General features: G+C 45.6%; 1 protein-coding gene across 1 annotated transcript in view; it reads left to right on the top strand.

Moving 5' to 3' along the window:
• The window catches only part of tmem64 (transmembrane protein 64), a 60560-nt gene extending 53055 nt beyond the window's left edge, over positions 1 to 7505 (top strand). Inside the window, exon 3 of the mRNA XM_084312877.1 lies at positions 6754 to 7505. Coding sequence (XP_084169003.1) covers positions 6754 to 6945 — 192 coding nt within the window. The 3' untranslated portion in view covers positions 6946 to 7505. The remainder of the gene's footprint in view (positions 1 to 6753) is intronic.
• The last annotated feature ends 18942 nt before the right edge of the window (positions 7506 to 26447 follow it).

Genomic DNA, 26447 nt, shown 5'->3' with positions numbered 1-26447 from the left:
CACTAATAATAATAATAATCACCCACACTAATAATGATAATAATAATCACCCACACTAATAATAATAATAATCACCCACACTAATAATAATAATAATAATCACCCACACTAATAATAATAATAATAATCACCCACACTAATAATAATAATAATAATCACCCACACTAATAATAATAATAATAATAATAATAATCACCCACACTAATAATAATAATAATAATCACCCACACTAATAATAATAATAATAATAATCACCCACACTAATAATCATAATCACCCACACTACTACTAATAATAATAATAATAATCACCCACACTAATAATATTAATAATAATAAGTCTTCTGTAAATTACCAGCTATTTTTGTGGAGAAGAACCATGTGAAATTTGGTAAAGTATCTACAATTTAAGATGAAAAGGGAATATGTTTTATATTAGCTTGGTGTACACAATGAGGCTCTGTGAAAATGTAATATTTGTTTGATGATTTGCTTTCTATAAGTTTTTATGAACGTAGTTGTAGAGGCGATGTTATCACGTGTAAACACCTGTAGTTGTAGAGGCGATGTTATCACGTGTAAACACCTGTAGTTGTAGAGGCGATGTTATCACGTGTAAACACCTGTAGTTGTAGAGGCGATGTTATCACGTGTAACAACCTGTAGTTGTAGAGGCGATGTTATCACGTGTAACAACCTGTAGTTGTAGAGGCGATGTTATCACGTGTAACAACCTGTAGTTGTAGAGGCGATGTTATCACGTGTAAACACCTGTAGTTGTAGAGGCGATGTTATCACGTGTAAACACCTGTAGTTGTAGAGGCGATGTTATCACGTGTAACAACCTGTAGTTGTAGAGGCGATGTTATCACGTGTAGAAACCTGTAGTTGTAGAGGCGATGTTATCACGTGTAAAAACCTGTAGTTGTAGAGGCTATGTTATCACGTGTAGAAACCTGTAGTTGTAGAGGCGATGTTATCACGTGTAACAACCTGTAGTTGTAGAGGCGATGTTATCACGTGTAAAAACCTGTAGTTGTAGAGGCGATGTTATCACGTGTAACAACCTGTAGTTGTAGAGGCGATGTTATCACGTGTAAAAACCTGTAGTTGTAGAGGCGATGTTATCACGTGTAACAACCTGTAGTTGTAGAGGCGATGTTATCACGTGTAACAACCTGTAGTTGTAGAGGCGATGTTATCACGTGTAACAACCTGTAGTTGTAGAGGCCATGTTATCACGCGTAACAACCTGTAGTTGTAGAGGCGATGTTATCACGTGTAAAAACCTGTAGTTGTAGAGGCGATGTTATCACGTGTAAACACCTGTAGTTGTAGAGGCCATGTTATCACGTGTAAACACCTGTAGTTGTAGAGGCGATGTTATCACGTGTACAAACCTGTAGTTGTAGAGGCGATGTTATCACGTGTAACAACCTGTAGTTGTAGAGGCGATGTTATCATGTGTAAACACCTGTAGTTGTAGAGGCGATGTTATCATGTGTAAACACCTGTAGTTGTAGAGGCGATGTTATCACGTGTAGAAACCTGTAGTTGTAGAGGCGATGTTATCACGTGTAAACACCTGTAGTTGTAGAGGCGATGTTATCACGTGTAGAAACCTGTAGTTGTAGAGGCGATGTTATCATGTGTAAACACCTGTAGTTGTAGAGGCGATGTTATCACGTGTAGAAACCTGTAGTTGTAGAGGCGATGTTATCACGTGTAAACACCTGTAGTTGTAGAGGCGATGTTATCACGTGTAAACACCTGTAGTTGTAGAGGCGATGTTATCACGTGTAAACACCTGTAGTTGTAGAGGCGATGTTATCACGTGTAGAAACCTGTAGTTGTAGAGGCGATGTTATCACGTGTAGAAACCTGTAGTTGTAGAGGCCATGTTATCACGTGTAAACACCTGTAGTTGTAGAGGCGATGTTATCACGTGTAGAAACCTGTAGTTGTAGAGGCGATGTTATCACGTGTAAACACCTGTAGTTGTAGAGGCGATGTTATCACGTGTAGAAACCTGTAGTTGTAGAGGCGATGTTATCACGTGTAACAACCTGTAGTTGTAGAGGCGATGTTATCATATGTAAACACCTGTAGTTGTAGAGGCGATGTTATCACGTGTAGAAACCTGTAGTTGTAGAGGCCATGTTATCACGTGTAAACACCTGTAGTTGTAGAGGCGATGTTATCACGTGTAGAAACCTGTAGTTGTAGAGGCGATGTTATCACGTGTAAACACCTGTAGTTGTAGAGGCGATGTTATCACGTGTAAAAACCTGTAGTTGTAGAGGCGATGTTATCACGTGTAACAACCTGTAGTTGTAGAGGCGATGTTATCACGTGTAAACACCTGTAGTTGTAGAGGCGATGTTATCACGTGTAGAAACCTGTAGTTGTAGAGGCGATGTTATCACGTGTAAACACCTGTAGTTGTAGAGGCGATGTTATCACGTGTAGAAACCTGTAGTTGTAGAGGCGATGTTATCACGTGTAACAACCTGTAGTTGTAGAGGCCATGTTATCACGTGTAACAACCTGTAGTTGTAGAGGCGATGTTATCACGTGTAACAACCTGTAGTTGTAGAGGCGATGTTATCACGTGTAACAACCTGTAGTTGTAGAGGCCATGTTATCACGTGTAACAACCTGTAGTTGTAGAGGCGATGTTATCACGTGTAGAAACCTGTAGTTGTAGAGGCGATGTTATCACGTGTAACAACCTGTAGTTGTAGAGGCGATGTTATCACGTGTAAAAACCTGTAGTTGTAGAGGCGATGTTATCACGTGTAAACACCTGTAGTTGTAGAGGCGATGTTATCACGTGTAACAACCTGTAGTTGTAGAGGCGATGTCATCACGTGTAGAAACCTGTAGTTGTAGAGGCCATGTTATCACGTGTAACAACCTGTAGTTGTAGAGGCCATGTTATCACGTGTAAAAACCTGTAGTTGTAGAGGCGATGCTATCACGTGTAAAAACCTGTAGTTGTAGATGCGATGTTATCACGTGTAAAAACCCGTAGTTGTAGAGGCGATGTTATCACGTGTAAAAACCTGTAGTTGTAGAGGCCATGTTATCACGTGTAGAAACCTGTAGTTGTAGAGGCCATGTTATCACGTGTAAACACCTGTAGTTGTAGAGGCGATGTTATCACGTGTAGAAACCTCTCTTATCCAGCCCACGATGACGTCTGGTTCAAGTGCCTCGACAGCGAGAAAGACCTTGGTCTTTGAATGATTATTCTCCCGACACCACTCGAGCGTAGCCCCCGACGGTGACACACCTGACCCCCGCTGGAGCCCAGGGTCAAGGGTCACACCCCCAGGGTCACACAGAGCAGAGTAGGGTTGACTGCCTTGCTCAAGGCCACCGGCAACCAACAGCTAGACTGAATCCCTGACGCCAGCTGCCCTGTGACTGGAGAGTCTGCTGGAGTGAACACAGACAGACAGACAGACAGACAGTCAGACAGACAGACAGACAGACAGACAGACAGACAGACAGACAGACAGACAGACAGACAGACAGACAGACAGACAGACAGACAGACAGACAGACAGACAGACAGACAGACAGACAGGCAGGCAGACAGACAGACAGACAGACAGACAGACAGACAGACAGACAGACAGACAGACAGACAGACAGACACACCTGGTCCCCTCTCCATGCAGCAGCACACAAGGCCGCCTTATAGGAACCATTGGGCCACGGAACAATAGAGGTCACGGAGGGGAGCCTTGCCACATCCCCCATAACAAAGAACACAACATGCAACGTGGAGAATATTGGGTTAACATATTATGTTACTTGTGACATCGGTCAAATCAAGAAGGTATGATGTAAAAGTGTCTAATAGAGAAGCTGTGTTAAAAGATGGGCTTGATTTGTCTTCCAAAACCTAGTGAACCTGGAGCATTCAATCCTCTTGTTGTCTGAATCAGCACCTAAGCCCCGTACCCTTATGTGTTGTGCTGAACTAGAAGGTCCATATGTCAACCAACGGGTCAGTTTATTGAGGTAGGACCAACAGGTCAGTTTATTGAGGTAGGACCAACAGGTCAATTTATTGAGGTAGGACCAACAGGTCAGTTTATTGAGGTAGGACCAACGGGTCAGTTTATTGAGGTAGGACCAACGGGTCAGTTTATTGAGGTAGGACCAACAGGTCAGTTTATTGAGGTAGGACCAACAGGTCAGTTTATTGAGGTAGGAGAACCAACAGGTCAGTTTATTGAGGTAGGAGAACCAACAGGTCAGTTTATTGAGGTAGGAGAACCAACAGGTCAGTGTATTGAGGTAGGAGAACCAACAGGTCAGTGTATTGAGGTAGGAGAACCAACAGGTCAGTTTATTGAGGTAGGAGAACCAACAGGTCAGTTTATTGAGGTAGGAGAACCAACAGGTCAGTTTATTGAGGTAGGAGAACCAACAGGTCAGTTTATTGAGGTAGGAGAACCAACAGGTCAGTTTATTGAGGTAGGAGAACCAACAGGTCAGTGTATTGAGGTAGGAGAACCAACAGGTCAGTGTATTGAGGTAGGAGAACCAACAGGTCAGTGTATTGAGGTAGGAGAACCAGCAGGTCAGTGTATTGAGGTAGGAGAACCAACAGGTCAGTGTATTGAGGTAGGAGAACCAACAGGTCAGTGTATTGAGGTAGGAGAACCAACAGGTCAGTGTATTGAGAACCAACAGGTCAGTTTATTGAGGTAGGAGAACCAACAGGTCAGTGTATTGAGAACCAACAGGTCAGTGTATTGAGGTAGGAGAACCAACAGGTCAGTGTATTGAGGTAGGAGAACCAACAGGTCAGTGTATTGAGAACCAACAGGTCAGTGTATTGAGGTAGGAGAACCAACAGGTCAGTGTATTGAGGTAGGAGAACCAACAGGTCAGTGTATTGAGGTAGGAGAACCAACAGGTCAGTGTATTGAGGTAGGAGAACCAACAGGTCAGTGTATTGAGGTAGGAGAACCAACAGGTCAGTGTATTGAGGTAGGAGAACCAACAGGTCAGTGTATTGAGGTAGGAGAACCAACAGGTCAGTGTATTGAGGTAGGAGAACCAACAGGTCAGTGTATTGAGGTAGGAGAACCAACAGGTCAGTGTATTGAGGTAGGAGAACCAACAGGTCGGTGTATTGAGGTAGGAGAACCAACAGGTCAGTTTATTGAGGTAGGAGAACCAACAGGTCAGTGTATTGAGGTAGGAGAACCAACAGGTCAGTGTATTGAGGTAGGAGAACCAACAGGTCAGTGTATTGAGAACCAACAGGTCAGTGTATTGAGGTAGGAGAACCAACAGGTCAGTGTATTGAGGTAGGAGAACCAACAGGTCAGTGTATTGAGAACCAACAGGTCAGTGTATTGAGAACCAACAGGTCAGTGTATTGAGGTAGGAGAACCAACAGGTCAGTGTATTGAGAACCAACAGGTCAGTTTATTGAGGTAGGAGAACCAACAGGTCAGTGTATTGAGGTAGGAGAACCAACAGGTCAGTGTATTGAGGTAGGAGAACCAACAGGTCAGTGTATTGAGGTAGGAGAACCAACAGGTCAGTGTATTGAGGTAGGAGAACCAACAGGTCAGTGTATTGAGAACCAACAGGTCAGTTTATTGAGGTAGGAGAACCAACAGGTCAGTGTATTGAGAACCAACAGGTCAGTGTATTGAGGTAGAACCAACAGGTCAGTGTATTGAGGTAGGAGAACCAACAGGTCAGTGTATTGAGAACCAACAGGTCAGTGTATTGAGGTACGAGAACCAACAGGTCAGTGTATTGAGGTAGGAGAACCAACAGGTCAGTTTATTGAGGTAGGAGAACCAACAGGTCAGTGTATTGAGGTAGGAGAACCAACAGGTCAGTGTATTGAGAACCAACAGGTCAGTGTATTGAGGTAGGAGAACCAACAGGTCAGTTTATTGAGAACCAACAGGTCAGTGTATTGAGGTAGGAGAACCAACAGGTCAGTGTATTGAGGTAGGAGAACCAACAGGTCAGTGTATTGAGGTAGGAGAACCAACAGGTCAGTGTATTGAGGTAGGAGAACCAACAGGTCAGTGTATTGAGGTAGGAGAACCAACAGGTCAGTGTATTGAGGTAGGAGAACCAACAGGTCAGTTTATTGAGGTAGGAGAACCAACAGGTCAGTGTATTGAGGTAGGAGAACCAACAGGTCAGTTTATTGAGGTAGGAGAACCAACAGGTCAGTGTATTGAGGTAGGAGAACCAACAGGTCAGTGTATTGAGGTAGGAGAACCAACAGGTCAGTGTATTGAGGTAGGAGAACCAACAGGTCAGTGTATTGAGGTAGGAGAACCAACATGTCAGTGTATTGAGGTAGGAGAACCAACAGGTCAGTGTATTGAGGTAGGAGAACCAACAGGTCAGTGTATTGAGGTAGGAGAACCAACAGGTCAGTGTATTGAGGTAGGAGAACCAACAGGTCAGTGTATTGAGGTAGGAGAACCAACAGGTCAGTGTATTGAGGTAGGAGAACCAACAGGTCAGTGTATTGAGGTAGGAGAACCAACAGGTCAGTGTATTGAGGTAGGAGAACCAACAGGTCAGTGTATTGAGGTAGGAGAACCAACAAGTCAGTGTATTGAGGTAGGAGAACCAACAGGTCAGTGTATTGAGGTAGGAGAACCAACAGGTCAGTGTATTGAGGTAGGAGAACCAACAGTATGTATAAAAGCACAGTAGTTATTGGGTTCACATGGATCTCTCTCCTCCGCAGATCATCATCAGTATCGGCCTGATGTTCTACGTGGTCCACCGCGCTCAGGTGGAGCTCAACGCCGCCATCGCCGCCTGCCAGATGGAGCTGAAGACGTCCCACATGAACGGCACCTCGGCCAATCACAGCGGCTTTACCTACTGCAGCAAGAGGGCCGCGGCCGGCGGCGGGACCGGCGTCAACGTGGTCTGACCACGAGCCCCGGGGTCCACCCTGCAGCCACAAGGACCACGAGCCCCGGGGTCCACCCTGCAGCCATGAGCCCCGGGGTCCACCCTGCAGCCACGAGCCCCAGGGTCCACCCTGCAGCCACGAGCCCCAGGGTCCACCCTGCAGCCAAACCGACCTTGGCCACAGAAGGGCCACGAGACGTATGATTGTGTGGGAACGCATAGAATTTTGACGTCGGTGTGGGACGTAATGTTTTTTAATTCTATTTTCAACGTCCGTCCGTCCGACCAACCGGCCAATAATAATCCTCTGCAGAGTCCGTCTTTACGCCGACGATGTTCCGGTGTTCAGTCGGGGTACACTTTTAAACGCGTGGGACCGACCACACGCACACCGCCGGCAAACTCGGACCTAGAGAAGAAGGTTCGCTGAAAGAAGAGGTTTTCGCGGTACGTCGTTCGTGAGAGTTCCATATTTTTTATTTGATCTAGTCTTAAAAAGAAAAGGAAAAAAAAACGAAAGAGAGAGAAAAAAAACTGTTCTTAATATTACATTTGTGCGGCTCTGTTGAAAGAGTCGTTTAGCAGATGATGTTAGATTTAGAGGCTGTAGTTAAGAGAGCGGGTCGTTACAAAAACAAATCGCTAGGCATACGGTGGCCTGCTTACAATATGAATGTGCAAACCTGGAACTTTCCGGAGGAATTGATTTACTGTCGTCAAACCAATGCCAACCTATGCACCTTTATGCATACCGTACCGTAATACATGTGTATTTTAATTTCCAGCGATTTCCCCAGTTCTACTATTGTTTTCTTTCTGCATTTAGTGCTGATTTACAATAGGACTGAGAAGGGCATTATTAATTATTTCTTTGAAAGGTACCTTTTAGTGTTTTTTTTTTAGTGTCTTATTGTTGGGATAGAGAGAGCGAGGGGCGTCCTGTGTGTGAGAGAGAGAGAGCGTTCCAACGCCACATCAGCTGAGCTGGGCCGCCCGCCCCGGGCGTGGCGCGGGTCCGATGGGAACAGATGGACAGGAGAGCAGGTCTCCCAGCAGGAAGCTCTGGAATGTTCTGCCAGGAGGTTCTGCCGTGCGTGAGCGTCTATAAGCTAGAGAAATACTCCCTTCCCTCACCTCACAATTACAGCTCTAGCATTTGTTTAGAGGTTAGTATTGTTGTAATTATTATTATTATTATTATTATTATTATTATTTTTGGTTAAGTAAGGTATTAACAACGGTTTGATTTGTTTTGAACTCCTGCTGAGGAATTGATCGGTTCAGAAATGTTTCACTTAATCGCTAAAGTCGGTGGTTTTCTCACGGACTCCTCTGTGATACAGTCGAGACGACGTGCTTTTCTCACGGACTCCTCTGTGTGATACAGTCGAGACGGCGTGGTTTTCTCACGGACTCCTCTGTGTGATACAGTCGAGACGACGTGGTTTTCTCACGGACTCCTCTGTGTGATACAGTCGAGACGACGTGCTTTTCTCACGGACTCCTCTGTGTGATACAGTCGAGACGACGTGGTGGTTTTCTCACGGACTCCTCTGTGTGATACAGTCGAGACGACGGGCTTTTCTCACGGACTCCTCCGTGTGATACAGTCGAGACGACGGGCTATTCTCACGGACTCCTCTGTGTGATACAGTCGAGACAGCGTGGTTTTCTCACGGACTCCTCTGTGTGATACAGTCGAGACGACGTGTGGTTTTCTCACGGACTCCTCTGTGTGATACAGTCGAGACGACGTGGTTTTCTCACGGACTCCTCTGTGTGATACAGTCGAGACGACGTGCTTTTCTCACGGACTCCTCTGTGTGATACAGTCGAGACGACGTGCTTTTCTCACGGACTCCTGTGTGATACAGTCGAGACGACGTGGTTTTCTCACAGACTCCTCTGTGTGATGCAGTCGAGACGACAGGGTTTTCTCACAGACTCCTCTGTGTGATGCAGTCGAGACGACGTGCTTTTCTCACGGACTCCTCTGTGTGATACAGTCGAGACGACGTGGTTTTCTCACGGACTCCTCTGTGTGATGCAGTCGAGGCGACGTGCTTTTCTCACGGACTCCTCTGTGTGATGCAGTCGAGACGACGTGCTTTTCTCACAGACTCCTCTGTGTGATACAGTCGAGACGACGTGCTTTTCTCACGGACTCCTCTGTGTGATACAGTCGAGACGACAGGCTTTTCTCACGGACTCCTCTGTGTGATACAGTCGTGACGACGTGGTTTTCTCACGGACTCCTCTGTGTGATACAGTCGTGACGACGTGGTTTTCTCACGGACTCCTCTGTGTGATACAGTCGAGACAGCGTGGTTTTCTCATGGACTCCTCTGTGTGATACAGTCAAGACGACGTGGTTTTCTCACGGACTCCTCTGTGTGATGCAGTCGAGACACTGTGGTTTTCTCACGGACTCCTGTGTGATACAGTCGAGACACCGTGCTTTTCTCACGGACTCCTCTGTGTGATACAGTCGAGACACCGTGCTTTTCTCACGGACTCCTCTGTGTGATACAGTCGAGATGACGTGGTTTTCTCACGGACTCCTCTGTGTGATACAGTCGAGACGACGTGCTTTTCTCACGGACTCCTCTGTGTGATACAGTCGAGACGACGTGCTTTTCTCACGGACTCCTCTGTGTGATGCAGTCGAGACGACGTGCTTTTCTCACGGACTCCTCTGTGTGATGCAGTCGAGACGACGTGCTTTTCTCACGGACTCCTCTGTGTGATACAGTCGAGACGACATGCTTTTCTCACGGACTCCTCTGTGTGATACAGTCGAGACGACGGGCTTTTCTCACGGACTCCTCTGTGTGATACAGTCGTGACGACGTGGTTTTCTCACGGACTCCTCTGTGTGATACAGTCGAGACGACAGGCTTTTCTCACGGACTCCTCTGTGTGATACAGTCGAGACGACGTGGTTTTCTCACGGACTCCTCTGTGTGATACAGTCGAGACGACGTGGTTTTCTCACGGACTCCTCTGTGTGATGCAGTCGAGACGACGTGGTTTTCTCACGGACTCCTCTGTGTGATGCAGTCGAGACACTGTGGTTTTCTCACGGACTCCTCTGTGTGATACAGTCGAGACGACGTGGTTTTCTCACAGACTCCTCTGTGTGATACAGTCGAGACGACGTGGTTTTCTCACGGACTCCTCTGTGTGATGCAGTCGAGACGACGTGGTTTTCTCACGGACTCCTCTGTGTGATACAGTCGAGACACCGTGCTTTTCTCACGGACTCCTCTGTGTGATACAGTCGAGACGACGTGGTTTTCTCACTGACTCCTCTGTGTGATGCAGTCGAGACGACGTGGTTTTCTCATGGACTCCTCTGTGTGATACAGTCGAGACGACGTGGTTTTCTCACGGACTCCTCTGTGTGATGCAGTCGAGGCGACGTGCTTTTCTCACGGACTCCTCTGTGTGATGCAGTCGAGACGACGTGCTTTTCTCACAGACTCCTCTGTGTGATACAGTCGAGACGACGTGCTTTTCTCACGGACTCCTCTGTGTGATACAGTCGAGACGACAGGCTTTTCTCACGGACTCCTCTTTGTGATACAGTCGTGACGACGTGGTTTTCTCACGGACTCCTCTGTGTGATACAGTCGTGACGACGTGGTTTTCTCACGGACTCCTCTGTGTGATACAGTCGAGACGACGGGCTTTTCTCACGGACTCCTCTGTGTGATACAGTCGAGACGGCGTGGTTTTCTCATGGACTCCTCTGTGTGATACAGTCGAGACGACGTGGTTTTCTCACGGACTCCTCTGTGTGATGCAGTCGAGACACTGTGGTTTTCTCACGGACTCCTGTGTGATACAGTCGAGACACCGTGCTTTTCTCACGGACTCCTCTGTGTGATACAGTCGAGACACCGTGCTTTTCTCACGGACTCCTCTGTGTGATACAGTCGAGACGACGTGGTTTTCTCACGGACTCCTCTGTGTGATACAGTCGAGACGACGTGCTTTTCTCACGGACTCCTCTGTGTGATACAGTCGAGACGACGTGCTTTTCTCACGGACTCCTCTGTGTGATGCAGTCGAGACGACGTGCTTTTCTCACGGACTCCTCTGTGTGATGCAGTCGAGACGACGTGCTTTTCTCACGGACTCCTCTGTGTGATACAGTCGAGACGACATGCTTTTCTCACGGACTCCTCTGTGTGATACAGTCGAGACGACGGGCTTTTCTCACGGACTCCTCTGTGTGATACAGTCGTGACGACGTGGTTTTCTCACGGACTCCTCTGTGTGATACAGTCGAGACGACAGGCTTTTCTCACGGACTCCTCTGTGTGATACAGTCGAGACGACGTGGTTTTCTCACGGACTCCTCTGTGTGATACAGTCGAGACGACGTGGTTTTCTCACGGACTCCTCTGTGTGATGCAGTCGAGACGACGTGGTTTTCTCACGGACTCCTCTGTGTGATGCAGTCGAGACACTGTGGTTTTCTCACGGACTCCTCTGTGTGATACAGTCGAGACGACGTGGTTTTCTCACAGACTCCTCTGTGTGATACAGTCGAGACGACGTGGTTTTCTCACGGACTCCTCTGTGTGATGCAGTCGAGACGACGTGGTTTTCTCACGGACTCCTCTGTGTGATACAGTCGAGACACCGTGCTTTTCTCACGGACTCCTCTGTGTGATACAGTCGAGACGACGTGGTTTTCTCACTGACTCCTCTGTGTGATGCAGTCGAGACGACGTGGTTTTCTCATGGACTCCTCTGTGTGATACAGTCGAGACGACGTGGTTTTCTCACGGACTCCTCTGTGTGATACAGTCGAGACGACGTGGTTTTCTCACGGACTCCTCTGTGTGATGCAGTCGAGATGACGTGGTTTTCTCACGGACTCCTCTGTGTGATGCAGTCGAGACGACGTGGTTTTCTCACGGACTCCTCTGTGTGATACAGTCGAGACGACATGCTTTTCTCACGGACTCCTCTGTGTGATACAGTCGAGACGACGGCATGATTCACATTCAGCTGAAACCAAACCAAGAAGAGAGAAATGCGCCTGCATACTAAAGGATAACACAAGGCATGTGTTTACACTAGGGATTTTGCACTTTACTTAAGGCATATATGATACATCTACAAAGTATTCTAAGGATAATTTAACCAATAATGTATTAATAGTGTTTTTTTTAAACCCATAATTCCCTCAATAACCACACTATTATTTCAGTCATGCCGGCGTAGGTTCTACTTCTCACAAAGAGTAATTTACGTTTCACGTGAACGCGTTATAAGTGCGTCGCTCGCATACACCGGTCTGTTGTAAAGATATGCCTTAGGTAAGTGCACGCAGTATTTAGTTTCCTACCTTTTACACGATAGATTCTTAACCCTTTCACTGCCACACTACAGACGGTTAACCTTCTGTATTGTATTGTCGCAGTGAAAGGGTTAACCCTTTGGTAGTGTGGTAGTGAAAGGGTTAAGCCAGTTGAGATGACGAGGCTGTTATTTTGTACGTGTCGCCATGACGCCGGCCCCCCCATTCACGCAGAGGTGTGACTTACGACTTAGTTTATTACTATGTAATTAATATTGTTGGGTAATATTAGCTGTAATGACTTTAATTTCCATGCAAATTGTCTTTTTTTTTTTCTTTTTGGGTTTTTAGGTTTTTTATAATTCAACTATAAAGTTCTCCATAAGGTTATTTTTTTATTTTGTGTGTGCACAGTCCAAACTGGAGACGGAACGATGTTTTCATATTGTCGAGTGGGAAAGAAGAGGCGGAGAAGTCATGAAGCGCTGTGTCTCAAAACCGACAATCAAACACAATATGGACACTAATCAATGAATGTGATCATACGTTTAAATGTTTTATTACATGTATTATTATTATTATCATCATCATCAGACTGAAGTCTGGTTGAGGAATAAGGGCTCCTAAATGAAACATTTAGTTTTCATGTTGTTCACGTCTGACGCTGATGTCTTTAATGGCCGACTCCCCGTGTTGTCGTCGCTGTGCGAGTTTGAAAAGCTGTACAATCTGTTTTCATGCTAAACATCTCAAGTTCACTGGTTGAAAGCCCTCCACCCCCTGCCCATCCCCCTCCTCATCCCCCCACCACCCCTCCCGTCCCCCTCCCCATCCCCCTCCCCATCCCCCTCCCGTCCCCCTCCCCGTCTAAACACAGCAATAATGTTTGGAAGTGAAAAGCAGAAAAAGCGAAAGAAAGAAGTCGTCCTATGAAAGGGAACCGATGTTGAAGTAAATTCAATCTTTTGGCCGCGAGTCAGGAACTTACCGTCTTCTCCAGTCGGACACGAAGATGGATATCAATTTACTCTGTGTGTTCAGTAGAAAGCTATCCGGCTACAAGCTAGCCTAGCTTAGCACAAATTAATGGAAGCGGATAAGGACTACTAGCTTAAAACTCTGGGAGAGGTGTTTTCGGCCAACAGCTAGGCTAGCTGGTCCGTATCCACTTCCATTCATTTGTGCTAAGCTAGGCTAGCTTGCAGCCGGATAGCGTTCTACTCGACACACGGAGAGGAAACTGGTATCTTATCTTATAGTCTGACTATTAAATAATAGTCCGATAATAAAATAATCTAAATATATTTTGACTTCACTTTATTTGTACTGAGTAAACAAAAACTCAAATTGAATTAAAGGTTTGTCAGAAGCCAGGCTTGTCCTACTATGTGGAGCTGCGTCGTCCCTCCCCCTCCCCGTTCGTGACGGACACTTCTGCACGGCCTATGGCGTGACGGCGAGGTCGCAAACCATCACCATCGACTGGTGCGGCTTCTTTTTAACCCTTTCACTGCCACATGACAGCCGGTTAACCCTTTCACTGTGACAATACAGAAGGTTAGTAAAGGGCTAATCTTCTGTCGCGTGGCAGTGAAAGGGTTAAGGTAGCACCTTATTTGGAGTCCCATCTACAGAGGGTTTATAGATGTTAAAGGGAGAATCTGTAACGCTGTCAAACTGACCTATAAGGCAAATGTTTATATTAGTTTATTTGGGTCCGATGTGTGGCTGGTGGGAGGGGTTAATGTAGCTGATGTGTGGCTAGTGGGAGGGGTTAATGTAGCTGATGTGTGGCTAGTGGGAGGGGTTAATGTAGCTGATGTGTGGCTAGTGGGAGGGGTTAATGTAGCTGATGTGTGGCTAGTGGGAGGGGTTAATGTAGCTGATGTGTGGCTAGTGGGAGGGGTTAATGTAGCGGCTCTGCCAGAGACCCGCTGTAATACGTTACTAAACCCACACATCAGACCAAAACAAATGCAAAGAAGTGCAATACCACACAGGGCACATAGAGGTCGCTGTTTGACGGCATTACCTTTTAAGCTACGTTTTATATAATTGAACCCAAAACATTTGTTGCAGATCAATAGAACTGCACTCGGAATTAATTTGATTGAATGAACTATGAACTACTAACTTAATGCCATTAAAATATGTTTAATGTTTCAGCGGTTCTTTAGCCTGAGAACGGTCTGAACCACCAGGGGGGGCTGGAGCGCAGTCGCAGCAGCATCAACTGAATCCACAACACTACTTCGTTTTATGCTAAATGAGGGTGATTTTACCAAAAAAGTTTAAATATCGGGGATTTGCTTTTGTGACATCCATTAATTTAGCATTATAGTGGTGGCTACATTTCACCGACATTTTGTGCGGTAACTATCCAAGCGGCAAACATCGCGTTCGAGTTTCACCCGGTCACGACTTTTCTCTCCGGCTGAAGGGCTGTGAGAACATCTCCGCCTCGTGATGCTGCGCCGCCGTGGGCGAGCTCTCCGTGCGGAGCGCCAACTGGAGACCGAGGGCGTTCCACCAAGTTAAATGCAAAAAAATATATAAGTAGATTATATATATATATATATTATACACACACACACACAAGGACTTCATGTAGTTTTAGACTCCTATCAGATTTTAGATGGTGGAGAGTTGAAAATGACGGTTTTACACTTGAGGGTTTGGTTCTTCTTGGCGGACGCCACGTAACTTCGATCTAGTTATGCAACCCACAGATTCCTAAGGGAAGTGTGTTTCATAGACCCGGGTCTGGTACCGTGTCACCGCACATCTGAACTATAGAGGTACTTAAACGGGAGTACAGAGTCGTGTGATCTTTTAAAAAAAAGGGTCCATTAGGTACTGTGAAATGAAATACTTCCCCCACCTGTATCAAGTGCATTACACATAAACTGTATTTTGTAATACAGAGAATTTTGCAGACAGTGTGTGAATATTATCGCTGTACGATACTTGTCCAGTGTTATTTATGAGAAGGGAGAGAAATAAAAATAAAAAACCTGTCTGACTTTCTTAAAACATGCTTGCCTCTGTTTTCTTTGTTTTGTAATAGAATGACAATTTAGTCATTTATCCAAAGCCACTTACATATTGTGAACAACATGTCACCAGGAGAGGTGCATCTCTGAGTGTTAGGAGAAGGAGAGTGTTACTTTCTGAGTGCATAGTAGTATAGACATATAGTATAAGGCAAGGGTACATAATAGTAAGTGTAAAAATAGGAGGTTTTTTTTTTCCTTTTTTTTTTTATATATATATATATATATTATTTCACATATTGTTTGAAGAGGTGTGTTTTAGTTGACAGTGGAAAATTGGCCTGGTTTCAACTGTCCTGACTGCAAGGACTGAGAATAGCCTGCTTCGTTTTGATGACCCCCCCAGGAGCTCGGATAGGAGTGGGTCTGAGGCGGCCGGAAGATGATGAGCGTAGGGGTCTTGAGGGTGTGTCGTTAGAAGATGCAGAGCGTAGGGGTCTTCAGGGTGTGTAGTTAGAAGATGCAGAGCGTAGGGGTCTTCAGGATGTGTAGTTAGAAGATGCAGAGCGTAGGGGTCTTCAGGGTGTGTAGTTAGAAGATGCAGAGCGTAGGGGTCTTGAGGGTGTGTAGTTAGAAGATGCAGAGCATAGGGGTCTTGAGGGTGTGTAGTTAGAAGATGCAGAGTGTAGGGGTCTTGAGGGTGTGTAGTTAGAAGATGCAGAGCGTAGGGGTCTTGAGGGTGTGTAGTTAGAAGATGCAGAGTGTAGGGGTCTTGAGGGTGTGTAGTTAGAAGATGCAGAGCGTAGGGGTCTTGAGGGTGTGTAGTTAGAAGATGCAGAGCATAGGGGTCTTGATGGTGTGTAGTTAGAAGATGCAGAGCGTAGGGGTCTTCAGGGTGTGTAGTTAGAAGATGCAGAGCGTAGGGGTCTTGATGGTGTGTAGTTAGAAGATGCAGAGCGTAGGGGTCTTCAGGTTGTGTAGTTAGAAGATGCAGAGCGTAGGGGTCTTGAGGGTGTGTAGTTAGAAGATGCAGAGTGTAGGGGTCTTGAGGGTGTGTAGTTAGAAGATGCAGAGCGTAGGGGTCTTGAGGGTGTGTAGTTAGAAGATGCAGAGCATAGGGGTCTTCAGGGTGTGTAGTTAGAAGATGCAGAGCGGAGGGGTCTTGAGGTTGTGTAGCTAGAAGATGATGAGCGTAGGGGTCTTGAGGGTGTGTAGCTAGAAGATGATGAGCGTAGGGGTCTTGAGGGTGTGTAGTTAGAAGATGCAGAGTGTAGGGGTCTTGAGGGTGTGTAGTTAGAAGATGCAGAGCGTAGGGGTCTTGAGGGTGTGTAGCTAGAAGATGATTAGCGTAGGGGTCTTCTTGAGGGTGTGTAGTTAGAAGATGCAGAGTGTAGGGGTCTTGAGGGTGTGTAGTTAGAAGATGCAGAGTGTAGGGGTCTTGAGGGTGTGTAGTTCGAATATGCAGAGCGTAGGGGTCTTGAGGGTGTGTAGCTAGAAGATGATGAGCGTAGGGGTCTTGAGGGTGTGGAGTTAGAAGATGCAGAGCGTAGGGGTCTTGAGGGTGTGTAGTTAGAAGATGCAGAGCGTAGGGGTCTTGAGGGTGTGTAGTTAGAAAATGCAGAGCGTAGGGGTCTTGAGGGTGTGTAGTTAGAAGATGCAGAGCGTAGGGGTCTTGAGGGTGTGTAGTTAGAAGATGCAGAGCGTAGGGGTCTTGAGGGTGTGTAGTTAGAAGATGCAGAGCGTAGGGGTCTTGAGGGTGTGTAGTTAGAAGATGCAGAGCGTAGGGGTCTTGAGGGTGTGTAGTTAGAAGATGCAGAGCGTAGGGGTCTTGAGGGTGGGTAGTTAGAAGATGCAGAGCGTAGGGGTCTTGATGGTCTGTAGTTAGAAGATGCAGAGCGTAGGGGTCTTCAGGGTGTGTAGCTAGAAGATGCAGAGCATAGGGGTCTTGAGGGTGTGTAGTTAGAAGATGTAGAGCGTAGGGGTCTTGAGGGTGTGTAGTTAGAAGATGCAGAGCGTAGCGGTCTTGAGGGTGTAGTTAGAAGATGCAGAGCGTAGGGGTCTTGAGGGTGTATAGTTAGAAGATGCAGAGCGTAGGGGTCTTGATGGTCTGTAGTTAGAAGATGCAGAGTGTAGGGGTCTTGAGGGTGTGTAGTTAGAAGATGCAGAGCATAGCTGTCTTGATGGTGTGTAGTTAGAAGATGCAGAGCGTAGGGGTCTTGAGGGTGTGTAGTTAGAAGATAGTGTAGGGGTCTTGATGGTCTGTAGTTAGAAGATGCAGAGCGTAGGGGTCTTGATGGTCTGTAGTTAGAAGATGCAGAGCGTAGGGGTCTTGAGGGTGTGTAGTTAGAAGATGCAGAGCATAGGGGTCTTGAGGGTGTGTAGTTAGAAGATGCAGAGTGTAGGGGTCTTGAGTCCTGTAGTTAGAAGATGCAGAGCGTAGGGGTCTTGAGGGTGTGTAGTTATAAGATGCAGAGTGTAGGGGTCTTGAGGGTGTGTAGTTAGAAGATGCAGAGTGTAGGGGTCTTGAGGGTCTGTAGTTAGAAGATGCAGAGCGTAGAGGTCTTGAGGGTGTGTATGAAGATGCAGAGCGTAGGGGTCTTGAGGGTGTGTAGTTAGAAGATGCAGAGTGTAGAGGTCTTGAGGGTGTGTAGTTAGAAGATGCAGAGCGTAGGGGTCTTGAGGGTGTGTAGTTAGAAGATGCAGAGCGTAGGGGTCTTGAGGGTGTGTGGTTAGAAGATGCAGAGCGTAGGGGTCTTGAGGGTGTGTATAGTTAGAAGATGCAGAGTGTAGGGGTCTTGAGGGTGTGTAGTTAGAAGATGCAGAGTGTAGTGGTCTTGAGGGTGTGTAGAAGATGCAGAGCGTAGGGGTCTTGAGGGTGTGTAGTTAGAAGATGCAGAGTAGGGGTCTTGAGGGTGTGTAGTTAGAAGATGCAGAGCGTAGGGGTCTTGAGGGTGTGTAGTTAGAAGATGCAGAGCGTAGCGGTCTTGAGGGTGTGTAGTTAGAAGATGCAGAGCGTAGCGGTCTACATTTTTCAATTTTTAAAAGTGGTGACATACATACTATATCAAATTATAGACCTATATCATTGCCACCTCAATTTTCAAAGATACTCGAAATATTATTTGTAAATAGACTTGATGGCTTTATTGAAAAATATGGATTATTGAGTGACCATCAATATGGTTTTAGGAGCAATACATCAACATCCTTAGCAGTGATAGATTTTGTGGAAAATATATCAACAGCAATTAATGAAAAACAACCCTCAATAGGTGTAATTATTGACTTACGTAAAGCATTTGACACAATTGATCATTCCCTGCTTTTACAAAAAATGGAACAGTATGGAATAAGAGTTGTCACTCATCATTGGTTAAGAATAGGGATGTCCCGATCACGTTTTTTTGCTCCCGATCCGATCCCGATCATGTGATTTTGAGTATCTACCGATACCGATATTTCCCGATCCGATCAAAATTTTTTTTTTTTTTTTTTTTTATTTAACAAACATGACCATGTTCACGTCTTAAACTCATACTGAGGCCTTAGTTTTGGTTTTAAATTGCATATCATCATTCATTTATTTATTGTCACACAGAGCAGAAGAATTTTGCCAAAACAAACCAATAGTATCCAGCTGCAGAACAGCAGACCAGCCACACTCTCAGACCCAAACGCATTTCCTTTGATTTAATTATACATCAAATGATTTATGAAGTTAACTTTTCACCTGGATAACGTCAACATTCAGGGTGAATGTAATGTGAGAAATTGGGATAAAAAAAATTTAAATAAAAATTATTTGGGTCTGAGATTGTGGCTGGTCTGCCGTTCTGCAGCTGGATACTATTGGTTTGTTTTGGCAAAATTCTTCTGCTCTGTGACAATAAATAAATGAATGATGATATGCAATTTAAAACCAAAACTAAGGCCTCAGTATGAGTTTAAGACGTGAACATGGTCATGTTTGTTGAATAAAAAAAAAAAAGGTAAAAAAAAAAATAAAAAAATCGTTTTTTTTTTTTTTTTTTTTGCCGATCCCGATCTTCGGAAAATCACGTGATCGGCCCCGATCCCGATCACGTGATCGGATCGGGACATCCCTAGTTAAGAAGTTATTTGAATAATAGGTTTCAATGTAAACATTAATAATACAGAATCACATCTTAGAAGAGTAACTTGTGGTGTTCCACAGGGTTCCGTATTGGGACCCAAGTTATTTATACTTTATTTAAAGGAAAACTCCAACATTTTGGGAAATTAGCTTATTTGCCATCTACCCTGGAGTTAGACAAGAAGATACATACCTTTTTTCTTCTCTGTGCATGCAGTAGGAGTAGGAAGATGCGCACTGTAATGGGAAATATTAAAGGACTAAACGATGAGCCGTTTACGAATCATTCTGAGTCATTATTAATAATAAGAAGAAAGTTTATTAACAATAAGAAAAGTTTATTTCACCGTGGCCACGTATGAAAAGACAGTCTATAGTCAGAGACAATATGTTAACCCACTAGCGTCTGGCCATAGACTGACCCAGAGCGCTGTTCACACGTATGTTAAATACACAGTTGTCAGACATGTTGTCTTTCATTTATTTGCATTCATCTAAAAATGTTTGGACCTTATGGTGTTCTTGTTCTGTTCTTGACTTATTGTTATTGTTATTGTGATAATATATTTCCATGACAGTTCCCCCGTCTGATAATAAATCACAATCATTATCACTTCATAAAGACAACAAAAAATATTATCATCATTAAACCAAAAATAACACAAATTATAATAACTCAGCATAAACTATCTTTATTATCTAAAAACAAAAGGTCCTCTGCTCAGACCCAGGGCTGTACACTGCGACTTCATTACTGCCTACGCCCATAGTCTAAATCTGCAGCTCCTGGCTCTAACTGAGACCTGGATAACCCCCAATAACTCATCAACACCTGCAGCATTATCTACAAACTATAACTTCACTCACACACCTCGACCTTCCAGACGGGGTGGAGGCACTGCCCTCATGACATCTCCTTCATGGGCTACAAACGTAACACCACTCCCAGAACTGTCACTCTCCTCTCTCGAATATCATGCAGTATCTGTCTCTAATCCTTTCAATCTCACCATTGTTACACTCTACCGCCCTCCAGGTCCGCTCGATCACTTCACAGATGAGCTGGACATGCTTCTTAGCTCCTTACCGGAAGATGGTACCCCTCTCCTTCTACTGGGCGACTTCAACCTGCCTGACTCATCTCAGTCAGTCATAGTAGTCTCCCTCCTACAATCGTTTGACCTGACTCCCACTGCCATGCCTCCCACCCACAAAGCAGGCAACTCCTTGGATCTCATATTTTCCCGTAACTCCAGCATCATTAACACCACGGTAACTCCCCTACATGTATCTGACCATTCCTTCATATCCTTCTCACTAACTCTCATGCTTAACCGAAAGGTCTTCACCCCAACTCAAACAGTCTCACTCAGACGCAACCTGCCCTCCCTATCCCCCTCCACCCTCTCCTCTGACATACTATCCGCTCTACCTTTGAGTGACACCTTCTCTGCTCTCTCCACAGAGATGGCAACCTCCACCCTCCTTTCAGCCCTGGCAACCTCCTTCGACAAGCTCTGTCCCCTCGTTGAGAAACCTGCCCGCCGTTCCCCACCCAGTCCATGGCTGACAGATCCAGTGAGAGAACAAAGACAGGTCCTGAGAGCAGCTGAAAGGAAGTATAGAAAGTCACGCCTCACTGCTGACATCGACACATATCACAACCTCTTGTTAACATTCTCCAAAACCATCACTAATGCCAAAGCTTCTTTCTTCCACCATAGGATCGAGGCCTCTGCCAAGAATCTTCGCAAACTGCATGCTACCATGTCCTCCCTCCTCACTCCCCCCCCACCCCCCCCTCCCTCATCTTTCTCTGCCGAAGACTTTGCGATCTTCTTTGAGGAAAAAGTGGAGAACATCCGCAGCTCCTTCTCCCAACCCCCACCCATTCCAAATGCTGAATCGAGAACCTCATCCTTCACTCTGTCATCTTTCTCTCCCATTACAGAAGCAGAGACCCTGACACTGGTAACGTCAAACCGTCCGACTACTTGCCAGCTGGACCAGCTACCCTCCCCACTCCTCCAGACCATAGCACCAGACATCCTCCCATTCCTAACTGCAACCATCAACTCCTCACTCAACTCGGGGGTGGTCCCCACCTCCCTAAAACAAGCCAGAGTCACGCCGCTCATAAAAAAACCAACCCTGAACCCTACTGTGATAGGCAACTACCGTCCTGTCTCTCTTCTCTCCTTCCTTTCTAAAACACTTGAACGTGCTGTATCCAACCAACTTACTACTTATCTCTTACAGAATGACCTCCTAGACCCTAATCAGTCAGGCTTCAGGACTGGTCACTCCACAGAGACAGCCCTCATTGCGGTCACAGAGGCACTTCACTTAGCAAAAGCGAAAGGCCTCTCCTCTGTCCTGATTCTCCTAGATCTATCTGCAGCCTTCGACACAGTCAACCACCAGATCCTCCTTGCGGCCCTCGCAGGAATGGGAGTGGCTGGCTCTGCGCTGACATGGCTGTCATCATACCTCAATGACCGCTCCTACCAAGTGTCATGGAGAGGGACCCTGTCGGCCACCCGCCCCCTGCGGACGGGTGTCCCCCAGGGCTCGGTTTTAGGACCCCTTCTCTTCTCCCTCTACACTAAATCACTGGGTAACATTATCACGTCTCATGGCTTCTCCTACCATTGTTATGCCGACGATACTCAACTCTTCCTCTCCTTCCCTCCCTCAGATATCCACGTCTCTGTGCGGATCTCGGCCTGTCTGTCCGACATCTCAGCCTGGATGACGTCCAACCACCTCAAACTGAACCTAAGCAAAACAGAATTGCTCCACCTGCCGGCCAAATCCTCCCCCCTAACCGACCTTTCAATCACAGTCGAGAATGCAGCTGTGACTGCGTCCCCGACCGCCAAGAACCTTGGTGTTGTCCTCGACGACCAGTTGAACTTCTCTGCTCACATCGCAGCGACGACCAGAACCTGCCGATTCCTCCTGAGCAACGTCAGAAGGATACGCCCCTTCCTGACAAAAGAAGCCACCCAACTCCTCGTCCAATCAACAGTCATCTCCCGCCTCGACTACTGCAATGCACTGCTCGCTGGCCTCCCGGCCACTGCCACTAAGCCTCTTCAACTCATTCAGAACGCAGCGGCCCGCCTGATCTCAAACCTACCGAAGTCGGCCCATGTCACCCCACTTCTTAGGGACCTGCACTGGCTCCCCATTGCTGCACGAATCCGCTTCAAGGCCCTCGACCTAGCATACCGTGCGGCAAAGGGAACCGCTCCCGCCTACCTCCGGTCAATGGTCTCCAACTACACACCCTCAAGACCCCTACGCTCTGCATCTTCTGGCCGCCTCAGACCTACTCCTATCCAAGCTCCGGGAGGGTCATCAAAGAGAAGTCGCCTATTCTCAGTCCTTGCCCCACAATGGTGGAATGAACTACCCACCCCAGTTAGGACAGCCGAATCACGTCCAATCTTTCGCCGTCGACTAAAGACGCACTTCTTCAACCATTATCTGAATTAACAAAAAAAAAAAAAAAAAAAAAAATCTAACCCTAACTAACCGTACTGTCATGCACTTGTCCTAATAAACTAACCTACACTGTAGCACTCAACACTTTGATGAACATTGTTGCTCAGCTGATAGAGTTGTGCCCTTCCTGATGGCTTGTCGTACAGAACTTGTAAGTCGCTTTGGATAAAAGCGTCAGCTAAATGACTAAATGTAAATGTAAATGAGATGGTCGCAAATTGCCCCTTAATTTGGCCGTTGCGAGTTGGAAATTTTATTTGGGAGCAACGTTGCGAGTTGTGATTTCAACCCTTCATTCGCATTTCACTCCTAAATTAATCCATACAAATTGGATACATTTAAACCAAGGCTGTACAGTGCGACACAATGTCGTGGTGCTATGAAAGAATCTGTCGGCAATGAATGAACTTACTGCGATCACCGATAGCCTGAGTGAAAAAAAAGATTTGCATGTGGAGTGAATCTGGGTCACGCTATATACTTGGTACTTGTAGTCTATCGTGCGATTAAAGACCATGTCCCTATCTGCGTAGTCTATACATCCAACACCAAATCCCATAATTCCTAGCAAAACGAAACTGAATGTGGCCTCTTCCTTTCAATATGGGCTATTGCATCACCAAAGAAGCACCTCCTTTCAATACATTTAAGACGCAAATTTTGCTCTGCAAGAACAACGGAGTGGATATCAGTCCATCTTATGACAACCACGTCCGATGTGGAGAGATGATAAGATGATGATGATTGACGTGATGATGTGATGATTGATTGACGGGGACACGGACACTTCTAACGTTCAGGTTCAGCCATGCATTAGGTGAGTAGTAGCCCACTATTAGGACGTGAAATACTGTCTACATAAATTTATAAAGTATCAACCTATCTATCTATCTAATAATGAGACAATATGCAAATAAGATAATACTAATAATTGTCACGGTTCCCTGTATATGAAATGAAAGTGGCTTGCAACTTTACTGCTGGTAAAATCACTGTTTATTTCTCGTTTAGCATAGTATTACATTCCACTTCTATAAACAATCAAAGTCCTACCGTAAGAGCCTCATACGGGTCAATTAAACCTTTTTGATTGGTCTTTCCTTCGAGCTAAGTTGGACTGAAAATTTCACTGTCAAAAGCGCAAATGTAAATAAGGTTGCGTCGCAACACGGTTTTCAAAATAAAGGTCACATATACAAATACCTCTCAATTCTTATTAAAAAAAGTCCCGGATATACATAAACATTGGCATAGATCTCTATAAACGGCCCAACACATTCATCACTTTAGGCACACACTGAAACCAGTAACATCACAAATATGAAGCAGGTAATTACCCATACAAATAATAAACCTTTCATGGGGTTATTTACAATAATAATTCATTTGATTTCTAAAGCACTTTTCATTGTGAAACAAATGTATGCAGAGTTTCTTGTCCTCCTGATTAATGCAATGGTGTGTGTGTTGTGGTGATCTCATTCAAGGAGCACTACACAAGCGCGCGCACACACACACACACACAATTTTGTTGGTTCATTATAAAAGATACAAACCTGAAAACAAACGCACTTAAATGTTAAATAAAAGGACCACAGTAATGAGGCAGGAGGAACATATTTTTTTAATAATGGTAAAATTGTTATTAAAAAATTTGCCCCCAACAAATATTTTTTGCCCCTAAATTTCTCATTTAGGGGCAAGTGTGCCCCTAGTGAAAAAGCTTAGCGTACAGCCCTGAGACCCCGTGTCACGTGCAAAAGAGAAGTTGCCATAACAGCCAACCATCATTAGCGTCTCTTTGCAAATGTCCAGACGGTTGTCGGAGGACTCAATAGTACAGTCCAGCCTCTGGTTTTGTCAAGGCCGGAACAGCTGCACCATATTCCCTCTAATCACCAAGCTGAAAAATAGAATCACAAAAAAAAACAGGAGAGTATTTCGCCAAAAAGATAATTTCCCCTTATTCAAAACAAAAACATTCTCACAAAACTCTTTAGCGAAAACAGATTAACAGCAAGAAACAAAAACAAAATTTGCAGACTCTTCACAAAGAATGAAAATATAATCTCAGGGAAGTCACACATAACTCAAGTTTACCATTGCAATGTACAGCATATTCAAAAACATCTCCATTCTGAACCAAGTTCAGTACATTATTACCTAATATCTCTTAGGATGATACCGTAATATCTGTATGTGTTTTGGTTCAAACTTGCCTCATTTATCATCTGTGACGAATCCCGGAACGGTCTCTCCTCCTTCCCCCGGCCGATGGTCCAAACACCCCCTCCTCTGCAGTCCATGGCTCCGATGCAAGACCGGCTGGCTTAGATCTTTGTCATCAGTTCATGCCCACTGAGTCTGGTCGAAAGCATGATGGAAGCCGCCTCTTAGATCTCTATCTCTGGACCACCCATAATATCAGGCTGGCTGTCAGTTGATGTTCTTAGCGTCCTATCAGCTGGGTGCACGCTTTCACCAGCCGATAGGCCTAGTTCTGCAGCAGACTGGGACAGCTTACTTTCCCCGTAATCAGCTGTAGTCGGTTCCCCCACTCAGGTTCTCGGTTGTGCCCCTGATAGAACAGGTCTGCTGGAAACCGTCTCACAGATCTTTGTCCCCGGGTGATGGTCACGGAGAACTGTCCAGTGTCATAGCTGTAACTGCAGAGCAGAACCCCGGTTCAGTAGAATAGCTGGGCCAGCACTTGTCAGTGGTCCTCTGCTCGGGCAGAGACGGGGTACTTGGACCGCACAGGAGACTGAAGAGAGACACGCTCAGCGAGAGACTCACCAAAGGAAAAGAAGAGAGAGAAAGAAATAAAAATAAAAAGCTGTCCGGTAACATTTTACAGTCTCGTTGGCCAAAAAAACAAACTATATATATAATATTGAAGCCCACTCCCCTCTGATGCATCTGGGACGTACCAATATTGAGACTAAACATACACGCATCAAGAAGCTAGATGACTATTGTAACTGAGGGGTTACAAAACCCTGACTGTATTAAAGATTGTGATATATTAAACCACTACTAGTTATGTACTTTAATTACTGGCCAAACAGTACATCAAATATTGATGGTGAACACCCACACAAGAATAGGGCATTGACACATAAATTATATTGGAGGGTTATTTATTATTATTAAGCAACGTTAGGTTACAGATTGAGAATTAGAGTTGCGCTTGTATGGCGAAGAATATACGTAAAGTCAGTCAAGAGCATAAGTCAATGAGAATAGTAGGAATACTATGATGGGTCTAAGCTGACGCCACCTGTGGTATAGCAATTATATGGGCCACACCGGTACCAACTGGAGACACTGGGTTCCCTCCGGGGTGTAAAGCCGGGAGGGGTAGAGGAATGTTCGGGTACCCAGTCTGAGTCAACGAGGAATAAAGAGGCTCCAGATACAGGAGCCGGTGCTTGTACTCCCTTGATCAGCAGACAAAGCAATAGTTGTAATCCAATATGCTCGATAGCATTGACGACAGCTAGCCAGCCCCTTCCACGAGGCGGGCCCGAGTGGTGATCCTCACGAGGTTAAATCCCAAACAACAGTGGAATCAACGGTGCTCTTCTCCG

Source organism: Notolepis coatsorum (assembly GCF_963971535.1).
Source record: "Notolepis coatsorum genome assembly, chromosome: 4".
In the NCBI taxonomy this organism is placed as follows: domain Eukaryota; kingdom Metazoa; phylum Chordata; class Actinopteri; order Aulopiformes; family Paralepididae; genus Notolepis; species Notolepis coatsorum.
This window is presented reverse-complemented; position numbering and strand designations above follow the sequence as displayed.